This window comes from Athene noctua, chromosome 1, assembly GCF_965140245.1.
Source record: "Athene noctua chromosome 1, bAthNoc1.hap1.1, whole genome shotgun sequence".
NCBI lineage: Eukaryota > Metazoa > Chordata > Aves > Strigiformes > Strigidae > Athene > Athene noctua.
In genome coordinates this window covers 33888425-33909500 of record NC_134037.1, presented here as the reverse complement: position 1 = coordinate 33909500, position 21076 = coordinate 33888425, and the positions used below count along the sequence as shown (strand labels likewise).

Below are 21076 nucleotides of genomic sequence, written 5' to 3'. Positions count from 1 at the left end.
ATGTGTCTGTCTCTCCACCTGCTGCTGAAGTCCTTCAGAGAAGCATAGGTACAGTTAATGCTGTCTTGAGGATGGAGGGCTAGGGTATTACTCTATTTTTTTTTTTCCTTCTTTTCAGTGGGCTTTTAATTCTGTTTCCCTGCCCCACACTCCTTCTCTGGAGAGAGCTGAAAGAAAGGAAATTGTAAGCAATTGCTTGGAATAACAGCTATACTAGCAGAGTGCTAGTGAAGACTGTAGGTGCTGTCAGGAGTCAGTTTACTTGCCTCAGGGGTGGTGTGGCTAAACTGACAGACTTCCTGTGTTCACAGCTGCATCTTCTACATCAGGGAGGTTGGCAGCATGACAAGCAAAAGATGTGAATATTTCATATCCTAAACTTACATAGTGATAACTTAGTGTTAATTGCTTCATCTAACAATCATTTTGAACCCATGCTTGCCAGCTTACCTGGAACTTCCTGGAAGGTAGGTCATGTCAGGCCGTAGTGCTGTGGGTTGACTTGGCTGCCTGCTAAATGCCTATCCAGTTGCTCTCTCACTCTCCATCAACAGGATGGGGGAGGAAATAAGATGGAAAAATGTGTGGGTTGAAATAGGGCAATCATTCAGTCATTTACCGGTTACTGTCATGGGCAAAACAGAGTTGAAGAAAATTTGCCAATTAAAATGGATTTTTGAATGGTAAAAAACAAAGACCATTTAAAGTGTCTAAGTGACACAAAGACCTCCTTCCCCCTGCCCACTTTTTCCTAAGCTTGGCTTTACTCCTTTTGTCCTGACTCTGGAGTGGCACAGTGAGGATGAGGAGTAGGGAGCTGCCGTCAGTCCATAAGATCTCTTCCCTGCTGCTGCTACTTCCTCACACTTTATCCTTGTTCCACCATGGGTCTACTCTGTGGGCTGTAGTTCTTGTTAAAAAAACCTGCTTCAGCATGTGGGATCCCTTAGGCTGCAGCTTCCTTCAGAAAACATCCACTTGTTCTCACGTGGAATCCTTCATAGGCTGAGTGTGATTATCTGCTCCACCATGGTGCTGTTAACAGGCTGGGGCGGGATGTCTGCTCCATTGCCTGGAGCAGCACCAGCTCCTCTGAACTTGGTATCTATAGGGTTGTTTATCACTTTTTCTCTCACTCCTCTGCTGTCTGGTATTTTTCATTTTTAGGGATATGTTTTCCCAGAGGGGCCAGCAACTTGGCTGTTGGGCTTAGGGTTGGCCAGCAGTGGGTCATTTGGACCCAACTGGAAGTGGCTGTGTCCAGCGCAGGTAGCATCTGGCCTCTCCTCGGAGAGGACACTGCTACAGCCCCTCTGCTACCAAAACCTTGCTATGTAAACCCAATAAAAATAGTAGGTGTTTCCCATGGGGAATCCAGCTTGCTTCTTGGTCAGTATAATTCTTCTATAATGTGCCACAAGTTTTCTTTACTCTGTAAATGGATACCAGCCCTGAGAGGATGACTGCTCCTTTAAATTTTTGTGTTGCTTCAGTGTTGTTTCAGTCATGGAATAGTCCTAAGCAGAATCAGTTTCTTTTTTGTGAGTATGTGCTGCTGTAGGATTCGATTGAGCAGGAGAGTATTCTTTTAGCTTTTTGGAGGGCAAATATTAATGATATTTGGAAGTTAATTTTGAGGCTTTTTAAAGAAGTACCACTTAAGTTTGTGGATCATGTGCTCATTCCTACTCAGAATAAATTAAGTCTTAAATTCCATTATTGTCTTAATATCACTTCAGAATTATTCATAGATTAAACAATTCATCTTGACTGAGGTCTGGGAGCAGGGATAGGAGGCAAAGAGCTCTCTGAATAACTCAAACAAGGATGATGCAGGGATCAGAGAAATGTTTAGGAAATTGAAGGGAGGTACCAGGGAAAACTATGTAAGCAGAACATGAATAATGGCAGAAAAAACTTACCAGCTTGTGACTTGATTATGTGCAGTAGCAGTGGAAAAATAATCAGTTGAATATTTCCAAATTTATTTGGCCTGGCTTACTAAACTGAAGAACAAGTCAGTTTTCCGCTATGGCCTAGAAGTAGTGTGCTTCCATTTATACTATTGAGAAATGCCTATATTGATGTTTTTGTCTTGGTTTTTGCTTAGCCATGTCTTTTAATCATATATATTCAAATGTAAAACAAAGCTTTAAGTAAACCAGTTCTTACTGTCTTATGCTTTAGCTGCTTCCTTACTTGCCCATGTAGAGTCTTTCTATTAAGATGCTAAAAACACTGCTGACTGAAGTTCAAGTTGTATTAGTAGGCATTATTTCAAGTCCTTGTTTTTGTAATGTCTGTGGTCTTGTATAAAAACATGATTCACTGTTTTCTGTCAGTTACCTGTATGTATGCTAGACTGCCAAACAGATTGTAGACTAGAAGACCTGGGTGGACACTGGTGATCAAAGTGATCCAAGTGCAAGGAAGCAGCTCTGAAACCTGTTCTGTAGCAAATGATTGAGTACAGGTGGGTATGGGGTCTGTGTTTTGTAGCTGAGGTATCTGAGGAAGTGGCCTGGAAATGGAGCAGTTCAAACTTGTAGTGGAGGAGGTAATATAGCTTGAGGTATGGTTCCATTGAGGTCCTGCTTTCAAAAGGACTAGGGAGTAGGAAACAAGATTGTCTTGAATTGAAAGCTAGACTTTTCTTAATGTAGATCAAGAGTTGCTTGGTTCTTTAAATAACCTTACTAAATTTCTGTTTGGCTGAAACCCAGGCTTTTTGTTTTCACCTGTTCTAGTACTAAAAGCTTTTCAGTATCAGTTGATAAAGCAACAGTGCTTCTATGAGAACAAGAGGTTTTGGTTAAGCACTGTCCTTTGCTCTGAAGTTGAACTCATGTTCTCAGGGGCTTGGATCCCTTCTCATTTATGTTGTAACACAAAACAAAACTATTTTGTAAATTTTCATGGCTAAAAGTATCTAGAATCTTTGAAGATACTATAGTTGCTTTAAAGCTAGTAAACAGCAGTGTCCCAATAAGATTGTGAATGACAAATTTGTCCTTTGCTACAGGTGGTAAGTAAAAGGCAAGAGTGAGTGTATTAATTCCTATGGAAATGTTTTTCTAGCCTACCTTAGGCTTTATGCAGATGAAAGGCAAGGAAGTATTCTATCCTTTACCCAGATACTAAATGATACCCAACTGGAGACATGCTTTTAACTTAAGTGAGGTTGATACCACTTGATAAGGCTCAGCTGGACTATGTAATTTGCAAACTCAACTACTAGTCTGAGTGTTGGTATTCTCTTAGTTGTTGACCAAGTGCTGGTTAATAGACTAGAAATGAGATGTAGATTGGTCTGTAATCAGTTGAAGTACCAGGAGAATCTAGATAAAAACATAAACCCTTCTGTGAAAGGCCTCAGTCAACTGATTCTCTGAAGTTGTGTAAACATAGGTTGATGTTAATTGCAAATAATTTAGGGTTCACTAGTCTTAATGGTGCTGTGGAAATACAAGGTAAGGTAGAATAAGGTAGAAATAAGGTAGAATGAAGATCTCTTCAATCTCTTATTTCATAGGGCTGCTCTTGAGGTTAAAATGGGGAAAAAGAGGGCTTTCTTAACTACTTATCTACTTCTGAGAGTGTTATGCATCACTTCAGAAGACAAATATATTCCAGAAGTATGGGTAACTGTCTACTGGTCCTAGTTGGCAGAAGATAATTAATGCACACTTCAGACTCTTGGTCTCAGTTGTTTTTAAATATCTATTTCCTGTACAGCTGATATCTAGTGGGAGTTTGCTGTGGAGAGGTAAAAATTTAGTATGCTTAAATATGTGGAAATGCACAAGTTAATACTTACCTTGATATTTGTCTCTAAATCTATATCTAATAAGGCCTACATAATTTGGTCTGAATCTACTTGATTCATAGAACAGAAAGAAAATCTAAAGATAAAGAAAAGTAAATGGGTAAAACAGAATGTACAGTTATCAGAACATTGCTTTCAGTTCTCTAAACTTACTGCTAAGCTTCCTGAATTTCTCCTGTTTAAAATAAACTTTTCATACTTTGACTATATTCAAAGATTTTTAAGCTGTTTGCTTATTTTAATCTAGCATTTAAAACCTGAAAAACCTGAATGCATAAACCCAATTTAACTGCTTATATGGTTGGTCTACCAGGACTAAATGAAGATTTTGTAAACTTAATTTAGTGTTTCACATGCCACCTTGGCTTAGCCAAGAAATTATGCTCTTATTTTGTATGTCAGGCAGTTCTATATTACTGTCCAAAAGCTTACAAAAAAGCTTGCTATTGCTGATTTTAAAAACAATAGCAGTATCTGATTTAATTATAGTGGTCCTTAACAAATTTTTACCTGTACCTATCTATGCTGACTTGCTGGCTAAATAACTACAGCTGTTACATTTTTTGGTTTCAAATTCTTGAATAGGGTATGTATTCCAGAGGAAGATTTCAGGGTAAATGACTCACCTAGTGTAGCTAAAGGGGTATGGAAGCTTTTCTGAAACCTTCTCCAGAAGAGGCCTTTATCTGGCAGTTGTGATGTGGTTGTAGTAATCTCATTTTACTTTAATCACTTGTGAATAGAAAGTGTTTTAAAATAATAGTATTTAAGTAGCACTTACTTAGCTTTTCTTGAAACTCAAGTATTTTTCTTACTACCTTAGTATTTATAAGCATCTCTTTTTTCCTATGAGTTCATTCTCAAGTCTTTACTTCAAAGATAAATTTCCTAGGCAACCTAAACATTTGGGTCAAAATACTTTGTAAAGTTGACTTCTCTAACTTGAACTTTGAAAATTGGTTTGAAATGCTCAATACCGATAAGTAACTGAGAGGACTTGCAGACAGAAGCAAGAAAAAGATAGACCTGGTATTTGGGCTTCGTTACTTGGATTTTACATCAGTCCCTCCCAAATGATTTGGTCACGGCATGTTTGAGTAGCACTGCAGAAGAGAATTCTTGCATGGGAAATGTGGGATGTTCCTTGTAAGCTGTGCACAGGTTGCCTCCTTTTGGAAAGTGAGCACACAGTTGTGGTAGCCAAGGGAAATAAACTTTAATTTCCCTTAATTAAACCCAAATGCATGTGTATAGTTAAGGTTTTCTGTATAATATAGCAAGTACAGGTTGTAAATTCTGCTAAATGCTGTGTTCATTTAATATAACATTTGTGGTGTTAGTGACAATTTTGACTTACAGGTAGACTTCTCTATTGCACTATAGTACATGATATACTTCAGCTCTTGATTCTGATCTTACTGTATCTACCAGGCAGAGGTGGTTTTCATCTTAGATGATCAGCTTTTTAAATGCTTGGCATAAACCCTGTTTAACAGAGTAAGCATTTTGTTAGCACTTCTCTCTAGTATTTACCAGAAAGTTATTGTTTCAGGTGTGTTTGAGTTCTGAGGTGGTCTAAGATCAGTAATACTTTATTGAAACTTAGACAAGTCTTCACTTCTGTATTGACTGCAAGTACTTTCAGTTTAATTGTAAAAAATCTTTACTTTTAGATTGTGTGGGGAGTTTTCTTCATCATAGTGGCACTGCTCTTCACTGTCTCCCTGTTCTTGTCAAAGTAAGTACATTTGAGCATTTTGCTTAACCATTAAACTACATAGTTTCTGCTCAACACCAAAATTGGGGTGGTTTTCTTCAAGTCAGCCCACTTTTCTCTGCTACATTTCTGTAACTAGAGCTGCATTTCTCATTATAATAATATATATTGAAACTGAGCAAAATGTGTGAAAACAGATTCAAAAAAGGACGTGGTTCAGCTTGATTCACTGCTGCTGAAAACAGTTCTGATTCAATAGCGAAATTAAGCATGTATGTTAAGGAAGTTTAATTCTGACTACAAAAATACTCTGATTTGTTTGAATGAATCTTCATGCATGTAGGTATTTCTTGGGCTGGGTAACTGGTGCTTAAATTCTTGCAGTAAGTGAAATGTATAATCCTTTATAATGTGCATTACACTGTAATTGTTTCATGGTGTTGAAAGCAATATAGCTGGCTGCAAATCAGGTGGGTTTCAGTGAAGACTGACACAAACCAGAGGTCTCAATGTTGGCATTTTTAATTTTTCAGACTGGGCAAGTAAGTTCTATGACCCAAACTAAGGAAAAGCTAAAATGCCAAGGAGATGCAGAAATCAATATACCTTTTCATAGGACAAGTGCAATGAGTGTGGTAAAACAAAGCATGTGTCTATATAGATATGAAAAAGCTGTCAGCTTCTGGGCTTAGTTTAAGGGGGTTTTTTTGAGCTGCCCTTTTAAACTAAACTGAAGACAAAAAGCTCTGGGACAACCATAGCACTTAACCAGTTTTTCTTAATTACTGCAGTCTGGACAAAGCTCTACATTCAGCTGGCTTCGACTCAGGATTTATAATTTTAGGAACTAATCTGACCAATCCATTGAATATGCTGTTACCTGTTCTTCAAACAGTAAGTAAAAAAATGGTGATATACGTATGTAAGGATGTTCCTGTCTTTTCTAGTGAGCTGTCAAAAGGTGAACTACATTTGGACCCAAACAGTTCGTTAAAACTGTCTAGATGTCTGTTCTGTAAAAGCAAGGCAACTTCCTTGGTAACAGTCTTTTAGTTATTAGATATGGATATGAAAAACTTGGGTGGATGGCAGCCAGTTGCTGGAGGAAGGTGGTGCTGGAAACTAGCTTTCATTTGAGAACATAGTGGCAATGAAGAATGACATCCCTTGTAGTTATCATGCGCAGAATAAAAGCAACTTCCTCCCATACCCTACCTGCTTTCTAGTTGTTTGTGTACCTTGATAGTTTCTCCCCCCCCGCAAGTAAATTCTTGTATCTTGAAAGATAACATTACACTCTGTGCATAATGTATGTTATAGTAATGCATTAGTCTTTGTAACAAATCCTACCTAAGAACAAACATCTGTAACTTCAGTGGGGTTGGAAGGCAACAAGACCACATGAATTTGGCAATTGGTCATAAGTAAGCTAAGGAAAAGAAAAGCTTTAATGGAAGTGAGTGTTTTGTTCTCCCCTAGTTGAGTTCTTTCCATATTCTTGCTGTAGTAGGTTGGCACAATGCATTTCTTCACCATGGTTTCTAAAACTATTGAATACCTAAGTTTCCATTTTACTGAGAAAAGTAGTGTTCAGCAGCATTATTATCTCAAGTTGTTATTAATCTAAACATAAAAATTGGCAAGTATGTTCAGAAATATTCAGATAGAATGCCTGTGCAGTCCTAAAATGATTGTTGCCACTGCGGACGTTCTTTTAAATGTACTCTCAGAATGGAATTAAGTATTTCTTGGCCTAAAAATGTAGAACACTTCAAAATTAAAGCAATATTAAAGAAAAATGCTCAGTTGCCTTCCTAAACTAATTGTATAAGCTTCTATTAGCAGCAAGCTATATTAGCTATATTTGGAGGCAGTTATGTAAAACTTTTAAATGGAAGGACTGTTACTACCTCAGATGCTATAAGTAGAAACTACTTAAAGCTAAATAAGTGAGGGAAGAGCTTGTTTTCTAGTTTGAACATTTTCTTGTCGTCTGAACTTGTGTTCTTCTTGTTTTAGGTTTTTCCACTTGATTATATTCTTATTACAACTATTGTTATGTACTTTATCTTCACTTCAATGGCAGGGATTCGAAATATGGGTATATGGTTCTTCTGGATAAGGGTAAATATGACTTACTGAGTATTGTAGACTGAACTCTTAAGATGTTAAACAAATACAGGATATTGAATATATTTAATACATAGTCATTATGTCCTGCTTCATAAATACTGTATGTTGCAAATAGCACTGTCTGTATGTCTGAGTGTTAGAAGCCTGTTGTGCACTTTTTACAGCTTTTGTTCTAAGTTATCAGACCAAACCTGATATTTTAGTTTAATCAATACAGTCAGCTGACTCAAGTGTTTAATCAGTGGCACTTTGGCTTCTGACTTTTGTAAGTTAAAGTCATGTAATTCTGATGTACCGAAAGTATTAGTGAATTTTATGGTCAAAATCTGAAATGTGCATGCAGTCAGTGTTTGACTTGCATTTTAGGTGGCAAGCAAGTTGATCTAGCTTGATAAGAGATAAAACAGTACAGTGATATGACACATCTAAATATGATGCAAATAATATATGGCTCTGTCAAAGGCATATTTGTGTCCAACAGTATGTCATTCATGCTTACAGTGCTTGGTTAAGTATTTCCCTGCTTTGGTACCTGCTTTCCCTTTAATACCGTCACCTTTTCATGTGGTGACACCCTGAAATTGTAGAGTGACCCTGAGTCCTTGCAGTGAGTTGAGAATGGCTGTTTGTTTTGGTCTTCCATCATTTATTCCTCAGCTGTCAGCTTCTTTACCCTAATGTGGTACTCAGGTTGACTCTTTGGGAATTCCCTGCAGTGTAAAGTGGAAAAGATGCCACCATATGGTGTGTAAGTTTTCCTGAGACTGGGAATACTCTCTCATAACTCCCTCCTCTGTTTCTCAATCTGATTAGAGGTATAGTGATAGATAACACCTTACCCTGACTGAAGGACACAATATTCTTTGTCAAACCAAGGTGCAGTTTGTTATCAATGGTAGGCAACACCGTTTAAATCTTGCTACTTACTGCTGGTGTATAAGTGTTCTGGGTCATTAATACAAACAACAATTAATTTGATTAACTAGCTGTGCTTTGAAATTCAGGTAAATATACCTGAAGACTTTGACTTATCGGAATTAAGTTGCCAGAGGATAATTTTAGCAGCTCCCACTTCTGTCAGTAGAATTAAAACTGTTACTTGAATTACAGAGGGTTTTAAATGTATTCAGAAAAAAAAAATCATTATGTTAATATTTGTATGTTTTCTGGTTTTAGCTTTATAAAATCAGACGAGGAAAAACTCGACCTCAAGCACTCCTGTTTCTCTGTATGATACTTCTGTTGATAGTTCTTCATACAAGTTACATGATCTACAGTCTTGCCCCTCAGTATGTCATGTATGGAAGCCAAAAATACCTAGTACAGGTAAGATGTGATACTTTTTAAAAAATAAATAAATCTTACCTTCTGTATCAAAAATGTACTGTTTCCAGCGACTTTTAAAGCCAGGCCCATTCTCAGTTTTGAGAACTCAGTTTGGAGATTTGAGCAGGGTTTAACTACTAGTAGGTATTTTGATAATACGCAAGTGAAAAACTGTATGTACTGTATGTAACATAACTGAATTCCTGGACCATCTTCAGACAGTGTACAACATTGAGTATTGAGTATTGTTTTACTTCTTTTGATAAGACAGTTGCTAGCTTCCACTAGATTTTGTACTGGTATGCTTAGGTTGCCAAGTGACAGGAATGAGAATTAGTTTCAGTGTGTAAGGCTGTCTGTAGACTCAAAGCGAAGTTGTTCTTCTGCATTTGGTAGTTTATGTACATATTTGTGAGAAATTATGAAGATAACTTGATACAGTAGAGAGTAATAATCGGAATTAAGATGAGTGCGCTGATTAATGACATTTCAGACACCAGACTGTCCAGCTTCATGAAACTCATTGCAGTTCTGATATATAAAGTCTTCTACAGAATTAAGTAGTTAACACTAGTTTCTGCCACTGTTACTGCACTTTTCGTGTACTTTGAGGTTTTGGTTTTCTAGTCTTCCATCTTCTGTACCTGATGGCTTTTATTCTTGTATTTCATCTTAGTTTGAGTGGAAGGCTACGTATTTATGGGGAAGTTCCAAGTTACATGTTGTATGCATCTTGAGAGGTTTTATGGGCAGCTGTTCACCAGGATCTGGTATCGTACAGGGGTAGGCTTTGTTAGATCTGATCTTGCAAACATAGACAACTAACCAGGTCATGAACTGATAGCTCATATTCAGTCACAATCAAATCCCCATCTGCTGGTGTATTGTTTAGGGTGTAAGTATGAGTTTCACAAAGACAGAACAATTGAGCCAGAGTGGGAGAAGAGATTTAAATGAGACTGAAGTAACTGGGTGCTGCTTTAAGCACTTGAAATACTTCTGTTAGTTTTCCAGAAGTTTGTGCCTCTGGGAGGAGAACACACTGCTTTTAAAAAGAAGATCACACACCAACCTTCTTCAGCTGAAAACATTTAATAAAATCTCTTAACTTTTCACTATATTTTTTTTTCCAGTTTTAAAAAGATGCAGAATACTTTAAGCAAAAGGATTACAAGGAGAAATTGAAGTAGTGTAAAACATGCTAGAGAAGAGGAACCTGATCAACTTAAATGTGCTGTGTGCATGTGGTACAGCTGTCACTTCAGGAAGTGAAGCATTCAGTAAATGCTACTTTTCTGCTGTCTTTACATCTGAATTGTGTCTGCTAATGAGAGGTTAATCATCCTGATATCAATCCAAGCACAATAATAGAATTGCTGTAGGGGACTTGAATATCTGGTATTTAGGAAGTTTAATGCATTTTTATTAGATTTTATGCTAGATATAAGTAATACAAAATAAACATGCCTGGGCATCTCTAAATTGGCTCCACTTGTCAGAATTAAGGTAGTATCAGCAAGAAGTTAAGCTGAAAATCAGTTTAGGAAAGTGGTTTGCTTCTATGGTGAGTTTACATAGAACTAGTGGCATGATTACTACAACATATTGCTATATCTGAATTAGTTATGAGCTCAAGTCCCTGCAAAAGGCAGTTTGAGTTTTTTTGTATTGTAGACTGACTGTATGTCTCTAATTACAGTGCATAACCATCGTGGGTGGAAGGGTGGGAGGTATGATTTCATTAAGGATCCTACCAAGCTAGTCTTCAAGCTTTTCGGTGACCCCCAAAAAAATTCCTTCATGATAAAACTTGCAGTTAACATGGAAAATTGAAGAGAAAAGCAGACAATAAAGACTGTGTATCTAGCAGTTTGTTTTGCTTTATGAATAAAACGGCAATGTTTCAGTAAAATGTGTGTATATGGAGCAGGGCAGAAGGATTGAGACTTAACAAACACTTGCATGTTGGCTGTTTATGACAAATGGCATCTGAGTTTAGATATAATTGGTAGCAAAGAGTTGAGAGAATGGAGCATGGCAGTTGGGAGGCTCTTAGGTCATTCAAACAGCTATTGACATACAGTCCTGGTCAGCACTGCAAGGAGGATTATCTGGAATGGTTGAGTAGAACTACAACCTTCTTTTAAAGGATTAAAAATATGTTAGTTATCCTGGGTCTTTAGCTTCTTATGTCCTATTTCAAAAAGCTGTATTTAAAGTGTATAAAATAGCTTGGGTACAAACTGTTTTTGTTGTTAAAATAACATGAAGCATAGAGTGTGATGGTAAAATACATCTGGACTTCTCTGGCATACCAAGTAAATATGAGGTTTTCAGACAGCATCCTCTTAAAGAATCTTTCAGAATGTACATTTTCTGTATCTGACTACCCTGATAACTGGATGTTAAATTTTTTGTATTTTGAAATGAGAGATGGTGACTGGGAATGAAAAGGAGTGACAGATATTTTTTTTTGTGGTGTGTTAGCAGTAAAAGAGGTTCTCGAGTTATGAATTGGTTGTTATGGAACTGAGGAGTGGCCAGGAACATACACAGAAACTGAGCAAGTGGAATACATTTTGTGCATATGGCAAAATTCCTGATGATGGAAGCTGTATGCAACACTTCGCTGGGACAGTCTAGGTTTTCATTGTTCACACACCCCGCAGTCAATTTCATCAGTTAAAGGCACACCACTGGTAACCCACACTGTATAGAACCAAGCAATAAATAAGCAATATTTCAGGTCAGTTTAGTGGATGAGTGGACTGATAAACATGTATATCAATCTGTCGGTTCACAGAAAGACAGTGTGTAAAAGGAGCATTTTTCCCCTTGTTTTGCTCTACAATAACTCCCAATCTAGTAACTGTCAAACTGATGTGTAACCCAAATCTATAGTGATGCATTAGGTTAGAATCCTGTTTGAATCTTGAACTGTTTCCTTTGGAGACTGTTGGTCTTGACAAGACCTTTTAGCTTTGAAGTGCTCTTGACTTTTCCTAATAACTGCATATGTGTAGAAAAATGGAGCTTTTGTGAGGCAATGTTTGTTAGTCCTGTGCTACTACTTCATTTAACTCTCCAACTATTGGGGTGTTCAAAGTATGGGTCCCCAGTTAGAAGTGTCTTCAGCTATGATGTCTGTAGGAAATTTCTGAAAGTTTGTTTTGGATACACTGTCCTTACCAACTGAGGCCCTGGGTAGGACTTTAGTCAATTTGCATAGCTCTTCAAACACTGTTTCATCTTTTAAGACAACCTCTGTAACATCTGCTAAACAGCCATGAGTCGTCTTCTAGTCTCTATTAAAGATAGAGTTCTGGCCACAATGAGGCTGCCTTCTCAGCTTTGTAGCAAAAATAACTTTATCCATACTGGAAATGTAATTTCTATTTCTGTTCAATGAGGCCAAGTTGTTTTCCATTTGTCTGAAAGAAAGACCACTGCTTGCTGATGTTTCTATTTAGTGGACCTGTAAGACTTCACTGGCCCAGAGAGGAGTTAAAAGGCCATTTGTTATAGGTGATACTGATCTTTCCCCAGTTGAGGGCCAGAACAGCAGCAGTTATTTTTCTTCCTCAGCCTTCACATAAATAATTTGGGGGAGTGCAGCTAAGCAGCAGGACACAGTGTCTCCATTGTCATCAGCAGCAATACAGAAGTATCTCTTAGATGGCCAAGTATGCAAACAGATCTTTTTAAGTTCTTGATCCTGAATGTAAGCAGAAACAAATTATATAAGTGTAACAGACTATAACTTAACCCTTTTTATGATAGCTTGCAATTTTAAGTGTCCAAAATGTGTTAGCTCTTGAAGCACACACACTGAGTTACTGTACTTGGGTTTGTCTCTCGCTTGTCCCTGAGGCATCCTGCTTTCAGCTTTGGACTGGATGTGATAACTGGAACACTAGAGTTTGAGTCCAACGAACTCACATTAAAAATGTCTGAGACTTGAGTACTCTGTTGTATAGTGCTAAGTAAATTATTTTGAGGAATTGTTCTGTAGACACCTCTGCTGTCACTTAACCATCTTTTCCTTGTCCAGTCATTTTCTCTGTAACTGCAGAGCAAAAGGGGCTCTACCTCAAGTGTATGTATACCAGTACAAAAGTGCTGAGATGCCAGCATTAAGAGGAAAGCTCTCATACCTTTTGTGGAAAATCAGAACAATTCGGGTGCCTCTGAAGTGCCTAAATACTAATGCATGCAGCAGGGAAAACAAATGAGAAGTTGGAAGTTTGCATGCTGTTTAGGGTCTACAGTATCACTGGGATCACATGTGGTGAAATAGCTCACACAAACCTGTTGATCTCTCCCTCTGATTTGGCATTGGATTATCATCCCTCCGAGTCAGATACAAACTTGGGATAGTATTTCTCTAAGTATGTGTGAGTGGGTGGGTCTGTGGCCAAGCCATTGTTTCTTGAGTATCAACGCAGCACATTCCTTGGTGCAAGATGTGTGCTGGTTTTGTGGGAAAAGAGGAAGAATGAGAGAGAAGGCTCACAGAGTTCTGCAAAATAGTCCCTGAGAGAAGGGGAAGAGCAGGAAATAAATCTGCATAGTCATGTCAAATATTCCTTGAGAAGTGGAAGAATGGGAGTCCGTGGCCTTCACCTCACATTCCTCCTTTGTGCTGTGGCAACACAAATCACTGGATCTCCATCCTGTCCTGTGTTTGTTGTGGGCACTGTGTGTTAGGGAAACATATATTTTGCAGGTTTTTTGCTGGTTTTGCCACACTTCCAACAATATTGAAGAAGCTTAAATTTGAATGTTAGGTTCTAGCTACATAAAAATGATGTTCAGCTGATTTAATGAGTTAATAAGATTACTATTCCTCTTAGCATAGCAAATGTGGTTATTAATTAGGAAGTGTTAATATTACGAAATGCTTTACTTTATATCTCTGTTTTGGAATACATTTCACTTTTTGTCTATTTTTTAAAAGGTAGAAAACTTTCTGTGGACCTTTACAAGGTTTTGCTTTGTATAGGAGAGAAGAAAGGATTGCTGGGGCAAGAGAGGCTGGTTTTATGACTTCAAGGTACACCCCAGTGCCTTGAGCTTGTGGAAAGCATTTAGAGTTGAACCCAGATATGTCAGAAGTTTTAAATTACAGGAGTATTCATGGAGAACAAGAATGTTATTAGAGCTGGAAAAAATCCTAGATGTTATCAAAGGAAACCTGCAGGTCTAGCTATTGTTGCATGTTTTATTTTAAATTCTTGCTATTTAAAAATTAGAATGAATAAAGATAAGGAAGAGAAAATTTTGATTCTGATTGTTCTGTGCTTTTTGTATGCCTCTGTAGTTGTACAATACTGTTCTTTTGAAGGAACGCTGCTCAGAGTGCAAGCTGTAATGTTGACAGCTGCCTGGGATACTTCCTGAAGATGGACCACTCTAAATGTATACTGAATAATTGAAACTTCATGTCATCTGTTCTTGCCCTATTGTTCCTATCTACACATTGTCCTCTTTTGGTTCCACTTTAGCTCCTGATTAATCATACTCCTTTTGGATCCGTTTTTTCTTAAGTCAGTAGTGGTCTCCACACTTACGTGTGTTTGCGTGAAACGAAGTTAACTGCTCATACAAACTGCTGCTGTTTAAGATAGGCACTTGTTTGTTGCTTTTGAATGTTCAGAGTGAAAGCTGTATTTACTGAATATTGATAAACTTTAGCAATGAAGTTGTCAGATAAACTGTCTTATGTGCCGGTTTGTACTGATTTCTGGTAGGTTTTAAGGGATGTATTTTCTTCAGCATGAAGGAGAAAAGTTGTTGACCCTTACTGATTTCTTTAGAGAGTTTCCTGTTTAGGAAGTCCTGAGGCTGAAAGTAAGTACAGTAGAGATGAGACCATTTGAAGTGAATTAGTGTATGAAGAAATCAATGTAGTGCAAAGGATTTGCATTGGACTCCACTGAAATTATTCACTGACTATTGAAAAGTGTGGTACATAAAGAGTTTGTGTAGTCTCTGAAAGGGTTAGTTTTCCAAAGACTTCAGATATTTAAAAAGGAATATTTAGGTTTTCAATAGTTCGGCATAATCTGTCATCTTCTGCTCTGGCTGTTTTATGTCTATTGGATACTATCATCTGGCTTTTAGACCAGAAGTAAACTAGTATACTATTAGGTATCATTGTGCAAGACTAACACTTCCATGTTGTCTTCATCACCAAAGTTGAAATCCAAATTAATTTTATACTCAGTTTTCATTTCAGAGGTGAAGTTTTTATTTTTTCAAGAGTCTTCAAAAAGAGCACAAGCTACTGACTTTTTCTAAATGAAAGCACATTTAGAAATGTTCATGTTGTACTACTTACAGCTTACTCCGCATATACTGTTCAAAACCAATCTTAATCCTTTTGAATATCGTAAGAGGTTTGTCAAAGCCTTTTTGATAACATTAACTTACTGGGAGATGTCGTTTTCTGGGACTATCGTTGTGTATGGAAGAACATTGCTGGTAGACTAGTGTACTAATTTTCTGTATTTATAATGCAGAGTAATAAGACAATTGACGGTCATCCAAGGAATGTGACATTTGTATCTAAAGACTGTGATGCAGATGCACCTGAAGGTAAGATAGATTAATATCTTGTGTGCCCAACGTGGTATGTGCATGCTCAGCTGTAATAAGCAGCTCAATCTCTTTATGACTGATTTGTTTTTGTCTCATATGAAGCTTTGATATATAGCTATGTCTAGAACACAGCTTACTTATAGCTTATTTAATCCATTTAAGAAATTACTATTTTTAGTAGAAACCATGTGTAACAATGCATTCCAGTTAACTTGAAAATCTCCCATTTGCTTTAACGTGTGTAGAAGATCTTAAAAATAAATCCTAGCTGTTGAATAGTTTAGCATCTGAAGTGTCACTTCAGTGTATATGTTTACTTCTCTGCATATTTGTATGATATTCTTTTAAATTTCACACTGTACTCAAGAAAACTAAGATCTGAAGTTCAGTGTAACTTCACAGGTAAGAGAATTCTGCAGTTTAAGATGTAAATATGGGCTGTTTCATGAACAATAATACGAGTGCAACGAGACATCTTACGCTATTTTCCTGTAATCCTCTTACTCTTATCCTTCCCTGTAAGTCTTGCTCATCTGTGCTATTAACCATACCTTTTTGACCAGTTATTTGGGCAGAAGTGTGTTATTGTGGGTATTCTGGAGCTGTGAGTAGTGACTAGCAAGCAGATGGTTAACTGTGGAGCTTTCCTTGCATTTCCATCTATGCAGACCTTAATATTGAGGGTTTTTTGAGAGAATGATAATTATTTATTTAGTCTTTTTCTTCTGAGAAGGTTGACTAAAGCTTAGAATGAGTCTTAGCCTGGTTTCATTAAAAAGCAAGCTAATTGAAATCATGCTGGATTTGTTTTTTATGTTGTTGCCTTTCCCCTTTCTTTTTCTTTGCATATAGACAATTTTTGCACAGTTTAAATTGCAGTAGCCATTGCAATACTGGTGCTGCTGTTTAAGGTCACCATCAATTTTATTGATTGCTTTGGTCTCTTGTTTAAAAAAATTGATCTCAGCAAAAGATTTATGGCCTTCAGAATCGAGATTTTTTCAGGCTGAAGCTCTCAATTGTTCTCACTCTTGCAAACTTTCAGCTCCTCTGTATAAAGGAGTTGAATTATATATGCATTTATACAGTTATAAAAGGGCTTGACAGTGTTTGTTAATTGATAGAAAGATAAATAGTTGTCCTGTGTTCTCATCTTTATCAGTATTCTGTATCTACTGAATTCTGTCTATGCTTCCAGAAAATCTTAGCAGCTCCTGGGTTTTCTTCCTACTTGTGTTATTGGGAAGAATAATATTTAACTTTAAACAATTTAAATGCTAGTGGAGAAAACTGGATCATTAGTTCTTTGTTCCCAGTCTCAGGCTGTGGTCTCTTTTGCAAGGTGTTTCCCTTGTATTTAAACTCATCTTCAAATTTAGTATGTAGGTGTTAGTCTTACTCCTGGTGGTTCATATTGTTTCCCAAGGGAGATGTCTTTTCTCTCCTCTCCCCCATATTTAAATCATTCATCCACCTTTATTTTTGATGGCTATTTTTAGACTTAATGCAGTTTTAAGTGTTTTGATATTTTGACAAATGTAATTGTTCAAATCGTTTTTAAGCTGCCATGTTTTTGTGATTAAAAATAGAAACTCTTCTGTGGCAGTTTAGAAGAGCAAAACCTGTCATCTTTCAAAATGAGCAGGTTGTACAGATCTTCGTTTCTTGTAAACATTTTCTTCGCTTGCCTAGTATTTGCTGGGAGAAGGATACACTCACTGGCATTGATAAGCTCATTAGTCTTGATTTTTCTGGAAGAAATTAAAATAGTCTTATATCCTCAGACTTTGCTTAATCATAGGAGCTGGGGCTTGACTAAAATAAAATTCCTAAATTCCACCTATGCTTGATGATATTTTGAGTACTTTTAGTGATTTTTTTTTTTCCCTAATTTGTTTTGATCCATGGAAACAATATAGCTGATGCTTAAAACTAGTGTTCTGATGTGCTGAACGCAAGAGTTGGCCTGTGTAAATGATGGCTTTGGTTTGCCATCATTAACGTGTTGTTGCACATGAGTATCTTTGAGTTATGTTCCCCTTTCTTAATAGGGAAGAGGTGAAGAAGGTATTGATAAGCTGTCCTATGCTAGCCTAATGTAAGTAGTAGATAGATGGATATTTCTTAAATGTGAGCGTTAATATGATCAAAAGCTGTAGTGCAGTTCTGTTAACTAGAGATACAGTCAGGCCATTAAAGTGTTTTTATAAATAAAAGGAAGGTTTCTTTTGTAATGCTCAACTTCTAAAAGAAAGTTGCATTAGTAAAAACACTTCGTTCACTATTTCATCTAGTCAGCTTCAGAAAATGGAAATGTAATGCTTGCCTTGGAGTATCTGCCATTTTTAATACCTGATAATGAAAATAACTGTTGTAAATGCTGCTCTTATGCTCAGTAATCAGATAGAACATGTTTACAAGTGAAACATCTTTCAAAGGTAGACGCTAGACTTTTTTTATTACAAGTTCTATTGTTTTTAAGGATACGAGATACAGAGCAGAAGTAGATGCAACTAACTTCAAATTAAGATAAAGGCTGGCCAAGCACTTGTAGATTTTATTGACTTCTCTAGTGCTAGGGTTTTATCTTATGTAAATCACTGAATTGGAACTAAATGCAAATATTGATTTGTCTTCTCAGCACTTTTTTGTATTATTTAAACTGAATTAATTCTAACAGGTGTTTTTCCTTAAACCTAAACCAAACCTTTTAATGGCTGTGCTGATAGATAAGGTTATAGCAATCTGCTCTGTCTTACTGAATACACAGATGTTATAGATATGATCTCTTACTGTAACTAAGTACATTTTTTCTTTCTGAGATGGTAGGAGAGACCTGATCTGATCTTGTTGTAGTAACTAATACTCTTAAAGGCTTCAGTATTATTAAAACTTCAGGATTTAATGGGCAGTGTTGTCTATATATGCATTTAATGGGCAGTGTTGTCTATATATGCATTTAATGGGCAGTGTTGTCTATATATGCATTTAATGGGCAGTGTTGTCTATATATGCATTTAATGGGCAGTGTTGTCTATATATGCATTTAATGGGCAGTGTTGTCTATATATGCATTTAATGGGCAGTGTTGTCTATATATGCATTTCAAACAAGTGTTTTGCTTAATGAAAAGTACAGTTACACTTTCTGGAGAAAAATAAGGCATTATTGGTATAAAAAACACACTTTTAAGTATTTACAATTAAATATATAATTTGTGGGATTTTAGCAAGCTTTACTGCATGAAAGCAGACAAAATGTCTTTTTACTCCTGGTATGCAGGAGGTGTATCTGCTTTATACTGAATGTCAGAGGCTGTAATAGCATAACTACATAAAACAGAACAGAAGCTGAAAAATAATAGAGCAGGCTACATCTTCTAATTCAGTAAAGTACCTTTTCTTAGTTATGTTTAAATATCTTTCACAAAAGACTTGTGTTCTGGTTAACATAGACTTTTTAAAAGCTTCTTAAATAGTCTTTCGGAGCAGTAAATTTAATATATTTGTTATAGGTAAAAAAAAACCTAGTTCTCAGTGTTCAATACAGTTGGGCAAAGACCTCATTTGATCATTGTTTTCAAGGACTAATGCCAGCGGAATTGTTGGGTCCACAGTTCAGTTGAGCACAAGGTAAAGCAAAGGAGTTCAATTATGGGTTTAAGACTCTTGCAGCTGGACTAATGCACTGAAAATTTGGTATAGGTTTAGCTAAACAGGTTAATGAGACTAATGTAAATGAGCAATGACTCAGCTGCAAGCCTGTATATGAGACTTTTCCCAAGCTTAATTATGAGATCTGATAAACACTATCTGCCTCTTTCTAGATCAGAAAACTGTGAAAGTTGTTTTTAAGCATCATTCACTTTAAAGGCATAACGTGATATGAATCCCCCTTGGATTCTCTCATTTCCTTAATTGGTGAAATGAGCCTTACCCGAGGCCTGTGAAGTGCTGGGTACAGTCTATCTGCTGGGCCTTTTGCATAGACTCCAACTGCATGTAAAGTGGGAAAGAAGAAAGGTTATCTTCATGTCTAAGACTCTGAACTGAACAGGACTTACTTGTGCTGATTAGATCTGTGCCACCTTATAGGACTGTCTTGACTTTCAGCTGATGAGTGCAAGACTTCAGACTTTATCGTAGGGTGAATAAAGGCTAGATGTAGATATTACTCAAGCTGAAAAGGAACCCCAAATATGAATGTCAAAAACGGGAGTGTATTTGTTTTCTCCATCAGAGAAATCCAGGAGGCATGCAAAACAAAAGCACAAGCAAGTTGCTTCAGTATTAGTGATTTTGTATTAAATCAGTAATTTCGTATTATGTGTCTTATGGCCATAGATTGCCACTTCCACGTGGTTGTTTTTAAAGGAATTAATTTGCAGTTATAAAATGCCTTGGAAAAAGCCTAAATGAGGATTTTAGTGAGAACTTTATCCATTGTCCTGTTACTTTACTGAATGACATCACTAGTACTTTACTCTGCATCCCTACTTATACCTAACACAATTTAAATCCTCTATAATCATGAGAACTCAATATAAATAAGCACAATGGTGCATGTTTGACTGCAGAAAGCTCAGTTTGGCAGCTGTAAATAGTATGAGTAGCTAAGAGTGCTGTGAATCTTTCTACAGTACACTGTGGATGCACAGTTGTAGAAGCATCATTTCCTACACTTCTTTTCTGCTCCCTACCACTACCCCTCTTCTTCTTCCTTCAAGAGTTTGTAACTGAAGAGAGAAGAGGCTGCATTTACTTAAATACTCAGAAATGTTAAATGGAGTTTAGCAGTAAGGAAATTGCATATTTTTTTTTGTGGATCAACATTCTAATTCTATTGCCTGCTGGATTTAATCCCAACAGTTAAAGTGAGATTCCCTTCAGTATTATCAGTACTTTGGAATAAGAGTTGAAGCTTCTTGCAAAAGATTGAGGGGTATGTGCCCATTCTTAAAAGGAAATAATGAACTCAGTGTAAGAACCCCTTTGAGTAAGAAACCTACCAACATTTTTTCTACAAAATGATCCTTTTAATAAAGGCAGTTTGCTTACCAGAAGAGGACATCATATTTGACCCCTCTATAAGTAGCAATGCCACCAAATCTTTTCATCACTGAGAAATGTTAATTACAACTTGTATTAAAAAATATTATTGATGAAATGTTGGAAGCTACTTCTGATGGTGTAATCATCTTTTTATCTTAGTACAGACAGCTGATGAATTCACTACATAACATGCTTAAGAACAGCCATGCAGAAAGCTTGGACAGCAACCTGTAACTACAGCTGGTGAAGCTACATACATGTTTCCTGTCTAGCCTCAAATATGGCTTGCCCAATAGAATTAGAAAGGAGCAATTCATGAAGATGGTGTTTGTCACTAAGACATGTCCTGCAGCTGAGGTTGGATGAATTGCATTGGGCTGGGCAAATCCTATCTGAACTGAGAGAAGCCTGACTGGATTACAG

At 36.9% G+C, this 21076-nt stretch overlaps 1 protein-coding gene across 2 annotated transcripts in view; it reads left to right on the top strand.

The window, feature by feature from the left end:
• Positions 1–21076, top strand: part of LMBRD1 (LMBR1 domain containing 1) — an 86893-nt gene that overhangs the window by 53981 nt on the left and 11836 nt on the right. For both annotated transcript variants that reach the window (XM_074895825.1, XM_074895824.1), the window contains exons 10-14: positions 5500–5564; positions 6335–6437; positions 7563–7667; positions 8853–9002; positions 15524–15599. In XM_074895825.1, coding sequence (XP_074751926.1) covers positions 5500–5564; positions 6335–6437; positions 7563–7667; positions 8853–9002; positions 15524–15599 — 499 coding nt within the window. The remainder of the gene's footprint in view (positions 1–5499; positions 5565–6334; positions 6438–7562; positions 7668–8852; positions 9003–15523; positions 15600–21076) is intronic.